At 32.0% G+C, this 5,949-nt stretch overlaps 1 protein-coding gene across 1 annotated transcript; it reads right to left on the bottom strand.

Annotated features, from left to right (window-relative positions):
- Window positions 1-2,379: 2,379 nt before the first annotated feature.
- Window positions 2,380-4,468, bottom strand: LOC149200082 (protein LATERAL BRANCHING OXIDOREDUCTASE 1-like). The gene is made up of 4 exons (XM_089399515.1): window positions 4,125-4,468; window positions 3,353-3,600; window positions 2,905-3,235; window positions 2,380-2,791 (listed from the first exon to the last, which is right to left on the bottom strand). The coding sequence occupies exons 1-4, from the start codon at window positions 4,416-4,418 to the stop codon at window positions 2,531-2,533; spliced, it is 1,134 nt and encodes a 377-aa protein (XP_089255641.1). The 5' UTR covers window positions 4,419-4,468; the 3' UTR covers window positions 2,380-2,530.
- Window positions 4,469-5,949: the final 1,481 nt, after the last annotated feature.

The raw sequence follows: 5,949 nt of genomic DNA on the forward strand, positions 1-5,949 counted from the left end.
TCAGTCGTTGGATATGGCGGATGCAGATTGATGGCTCTGTTTTGTCGTGCTTGTCCACCACCATTGGGTCTCTCTTTCTATATTGGGTCCGGTCTTTGGCTTTGTGGGTTGTATAGTTTTGTGGACCCTTAGCCACATTCTTGTGCATGTGGCCCGGTTCCCTAACTTAGGGTGTATGTATATTATGTAACCTCTTTGTTGCTTAATTTGAATAGAAAGTTTGATTCTTGCTTGAGCAAAAAATAATAATATGAGTAGAGGGAATAAATATTATAAAATGTTAATATATTTTTTTAATAAATTTAAAATAATGAAAATAATTTTTATTTATTTAATTTGAAATTATTTAACAATAAAATATTGAAATATTAAATTTATTTATATATTAATAATAAATTTTGATTTTTAAAATTTATTTAAAAATTAAATAATTATGAAGCATTTATGTTAGATTTTTAGAATTTTAATTTAATTATTAATAATTGTTAGGTAAATGGTAAGGATTCAATCTCCATGAAATATTTTAGGATATTCTTAATAGTAGTTATAAATCAAAGACTGATATTTATGTTAAAAGTAATTAAGCCTTTTTTGTTTTTCTAATTAAGTTGATTAATTAAAAATAAAAACATTTATAAACCATTTAATTTATATATTTAAGCTAGTACCTAAAATTAATGCCTTGTCCAATTCATGTCATATTTCAACTTGATGGTATACGGCTGTAATGCAAAAGTTTTATTACAAAGAGAATGACTAACACAAAAGAAATAGATGCAAGAAACTCACTCTCATCAAATTAAAGAGCTGAGCATGGATAAAAAATATCATTAAGGTGATTTTCTTTTGGTATAAATCTAGAATCAATATTTATGTATTCTTTTGTTTTATTTTGTAACGAGAAACTTTCAATATTAATGTTGAGTTTGTTCAAAACAAATCATATGTAAAAAATCGTTGCTGTTATGTGATATAAGATTTTATTTTTATCAAAATCATACAAAGATTTTGATTTTAGCAAAATTATATTTTTATAATATGATAATTTATAAGATTAAATTTTCACCAAAACTAAACACCTATGTAATAACTAAATTAGGCATGGGATCTAAGGAAGGATGAATTTAGTTATGAGATCAAGCGATGCATGCTAATGGCCACATTAATTATATAAAGTTCTTATAAAAGGAAAATCATAACTAATCATTAATGTAAGTTACAAATTTGTTTTTCAAATGCATTTATTTTGACAAAATTTTATTCTCATGATTGTTCTTTACTTCTCCCTTATGATTCTTGCATGGTTGGAAAGGTGTCTATGTGTAAAAAAAATTCATAAGGTCCCATGCTTAAGTGAGAAAGTTTTATCCCTGAAATATTTCATTTAAAGTCTTAGAATGTCCTTAGAATTTTTTAGACCCCAATGTAAATAAGTTTGATTCTACAAGTTGATCCCTCCAATTTTTCTGCTATAAGACATAGATGAAACTTTATATAATCATCAAATCTAGGTCATACATCCTCATTTTGGGAGGATTTTGGTCCTCAAAAAATTTATTGAATGAGCATGGAGTACCATTTTACTGTCTCGAAGTTATCCTTTCAACCCAATCTATAAAAAGTCATATTACCCTTGTCTCATAATTTGTAACCTCTTCTACAAATTGTAACTTGTATAAACTTTGCTAGAGCATACGATACTAAATCTTTTATGCATGCTAGGACTTGCTCCTCTTATTCATGATGGTTGAAGTAATTCATTTTGTACTAATTTGAGGGTGTGTGTAAGTCGATTTGAAATAGAACGATCCCCTTTCATCTCTCTTGTGCACCATCAATGGGCTCGACCAATAAAAGATGAGGTACTTTAATTTGTCTAATGCGTGCATTACATGCTAAGAACATGACCATCTTATTCATGATTTCCCATCTCATTTCTCAAAAATAGGGAAAAAAAAAGTGACAAGCATTTAAAATACCCTCATCTCTCATAGTATGATGATAGGTGGTACATCAATGGCTTTAAGGAAAAGTGTTGGGGATTGTGGTCCTTTATTGATAGTTGGGTTAGGAGGATTTAAAATACCCTCATAGGAGTTTAGGTGGACTGGTTGTTTGCTATTTGCATATTCTTAATGGACTAGTAATTCAACTTAATAATCATAATAGCAGTCCGTATATTTAGTAGTTGTGTAGCTCAGTAGTTGGGATTTCCTAATTTTATTTAAGTAATGTGGATATTGAGGCTCCATGGCTGTCTGATGAATGCAGGTGAAGTCTCTTGAATGAAATTTCTTCTCATGTTTTTATGGAAAGATAAGGAAAAGATTTAAGCACAAGCAATGGGCAAGATTTAAAATAACCCCATTACAAAGAAACTTGAAACTTTATTATTTTGTTTTACTCTTAAATTAGTTTAATGTAATGAGCTGGTATTTGGAAAAGCAAACCAGCATAAGACAACATACACAAACCAGCATATGACAACATTATTGGACAGCCTGATCTGTTTAAAATACAGCGGCTGATCTTAAGTATTGCTGATGTCAAGTTTGGCAAAGTCTGCAAGCGGGTGTTTCCCTTTAAGTTGTCTCTTCAAGTAATAGCGAATGTATTCTTCGTGTTTGAACTTCCTGTACAAGCACGGGTGCTGTTCATCCACTAGTTTCGATGCTGGAGCCACCTCTGCATCCATACCTGAATTGTAAAACAGCGCAATAGAAAGTCTGGCTCTCTCTGCATTTGTGACTGCGCGATGCTCCACACTTTTATATCTCCCGTTTGTCATTACCTGCGTAATCAAAGGAGTAGTACCATGAATAAACCTTCAAAAATTATTTTAATGTCTGCAACAAAATCTAAGCAATCCAGAATGCCAAAATCCCCAGGTATTGAGATGATTACCTCTAGCAAGTCTCCAATGTTTACAACAAGGCCATATGGAATGGGTTGCACAGGAATCCATTGATTATCTTTCCGGACATGCAAGCCTACTGTTTCGTCATCCTGCAGGAGCAATGTTAGCCCCCCTCCATCAGAGTGAGGACTCAAACCCAGAACAAGCTCTGGTGTAGGGCAAGGAGGGTACAAGTTCATGCGCATCAAATTCATGGGCTCTGACCCAAACTTTTCCTTGAAATAATCAGTAGCCTCCAGATTCAAATTTTCAGCGAATAAACTCAGCAGCTCTTGAGCGACTCTCTCCACCGCTATTGCATACCTCTCAACACTATCCCTGCCCATCAACCAATTAAGCTCTTTATAACAATACCCATCACTCTGATCAATACTAACAATAAATTAATGTGCTGACAATACCCATCAGTCCGATTATAATTATAATTTTAGTTACCTGAAATTTGTGGGGACGGTGGGCCAGAGGGTGAGATTTTTCAGGCTATCAGGCATAAGTGCCAAAGCAAGCAAGTCACCCCAATCCAACGTTTGATCCTCAGCTACCACGAACGTCTTACCATATCCCTGAACATCTCCTTCTTGGGGAGCGTATTTCTGTTTTTCTTGTAATGGAAGGTTAAAGAACTCTTTAGCTACACCCTTTATCTCATCAATTAAAGAATGAGGAATCCCATGGTTCACAATCTGAGAATTCATTGCATTAACAGCAATCATCCAGGAAAATCAGTACAAATATAAACAGGAAAATCAGTACAAATATAATTTTCTCTGGCATTCAGAAGTGACATCCAAACTAATAACTAGCAGACATCTAGTAAACCTATATTTATAAAAAAATTTGATAACTAAAAATTAGTAATTATACACTGGTGGGATTATTTGCAAATTGATTCTAAACATCAAAATTCCAGAAGCCAGAGTTGGTGATGGTACTTGCTTTCATATTGCTTATATCCTTATAGATAACGCTTAGAAAAATTTGATTTAAAACAGATAGAAGCCATGTCAAACACTTAACTTAATTTTTATTAATCAAATTTCTTTAAAAAAAAAAAAAAAAAACAAACAAAAAAAACAAAAAAACTTAATTTTTATAAATCAAATTTCTAAAATATTCAAAAATCTACCATCCAAACAAATATGACCCAGATTAATAAGATCTCCCCACTGGCAAAGTACAACCTGGTTTGTTTATGGCAATTGCATACCTGGAAGAAGCCCCAATCTTGGCAGGCCATGGAAAGCCTCACCATTTCTTGTTGTCTCTGATAATCTTGTGCAGGTAAGTTGCTCAACTTCTTCATGTCGATGACAGGAATTGCAGTTTGAAGAGAAACCAGTAATGAGGACGTGGTGGGTCTCTCTTCCTGAGACCTGATGTATCGGCCGGGAACAGCTTCATGTGAGTGGGCATGATTCTTGACAAGCTCCTGCACACTCTCCACGGGAATCACTTTGCCCCACTTTGGGTTCACGAAAGAGTTTGCACTTGCAGGAGCCATTACAGCAGAGGAAGAACCCTTGAATGCTTATCTCAGACAAAGTAGATCTAATTGTGGACGAGATGAGTTGTGGATCAATATCTATATATATAGGGGCGAAGAGGTTTTTGCGTGCACAACAATTGTACAGAGACGTTTGGCTTTCAACCTTTCAACCTTTATTTTTAAATTAACTACTTTCAACCTTTATTTTTAAGGTCGAGGGGAGAATTTTGTTCGCTAAATTGTTCAGTCAATATTGGATTGATAGGACAACCATGATAGTTCAAACTTCAAAATTCAATTCTTTAACAACCAATTATTAGTGGCGAGTGTCCATCCCAGTGATAAGAAGAGCAAATTAAAAACTCAAAAACATTTTTACAATCACAAATTAAGTAGTTGATGTACGCAGTCAGTGAAACTATGTACCATCATCTGAACTGCAATCAGTGAGAGGATCCTGAATCTATGTTACATGCTATTCGTTATTTGAAAATTGATTAAAAAACTCTTTAATAATTAGAATAATAATTTAATTCTAATACAAAATTAAAAATTCTAATGGAAAAAGGAGATTAATGCACTTTAAGGATAGGTTTTGCCACCTTCGGAAAAAAAAAAAAAAAATCAAATCTGTAAAAGATTCCCTTTATTGAACAGCGACTCTCTAAATGTTTAATATTTAACCATACACTCTTCTCTCAACTGCAAAGCAAATGACAGCGTTCAGTGGCGAGCGTGGGAAATGGCGAGCGTGACAGGAGGATGAATAATCCAATTAGTAAGGTGGTATGAGTAAAGGGGATCCGACAAGATCGCAATGGGTTGAACGTACGAGTAAAGTGGGTGAATGCTATATTAGGTTATAGTAGTTCAAATGTTTCTTTTAATTGTTGGTTAAAGTGGGTGAATGGTATACTAGGTTATAGTACTTTAAATGTTTTTTTAATGGGAGTTGGTTTTTATTTTATTTTTTTAATGTAGTTTATTATGTTTATTAAAATGGTTATGGGTAGATTAGGTAGATTTTAACTTAAAAGGCGTGGAGGAAAATTGACCCGTGCTTAAGTAATAAATATTTGACTAATTGATCAATAAGGTTGTTTTTGTTTTTTGTTTTTTTTTAAGTTGAAATTATTATAATATAATTGTATAAAAACAAGGGTTATATAATAATTAATTTATGTTATTTAGTTTAAATATAGCTAAATTAAAATAAATAAGTGAAAAAGTAGCTAAGAAAATGTTGTAAATCAAATTCTTTTAATTTATTCTCTACATTAAACCATTAAAAAATATTTAACAAATCTAGACCACACAAAAATAAATTATTATTATTATTATTATTCTTTCTTTTAATACTTCTAATTCATTCTAATTCATGTTGCAAAAAATTAAATATATAATTTAAAAAAATAATTCATTCACATATAAACTTTATTAAAATAAAATAATCAATGTTTTATTCATTAAAAGTCAGTTTGATTTATCTAAACCATGATCGCTCAAATATTTGACCAGTAGAAACTTTTTTTAATTTGTAAACCTT

This window comes from Pinus tabuliformis, chromosome 2_1, assembly GCF_031772625.1.
Source record: "Pinus tabuliformis cultivar Carrire ecotype Pingquan chromosome 2_1, CPIR1, whole genome shotgun sequence".
NCBI classification, from domain to species: domain Eukaryota; kingdom Viridiplantae; phylum Streptophyta; class Pinopsida; order Pinales; family Pinaceae; genus Pinus; species Pinus tabuliformis.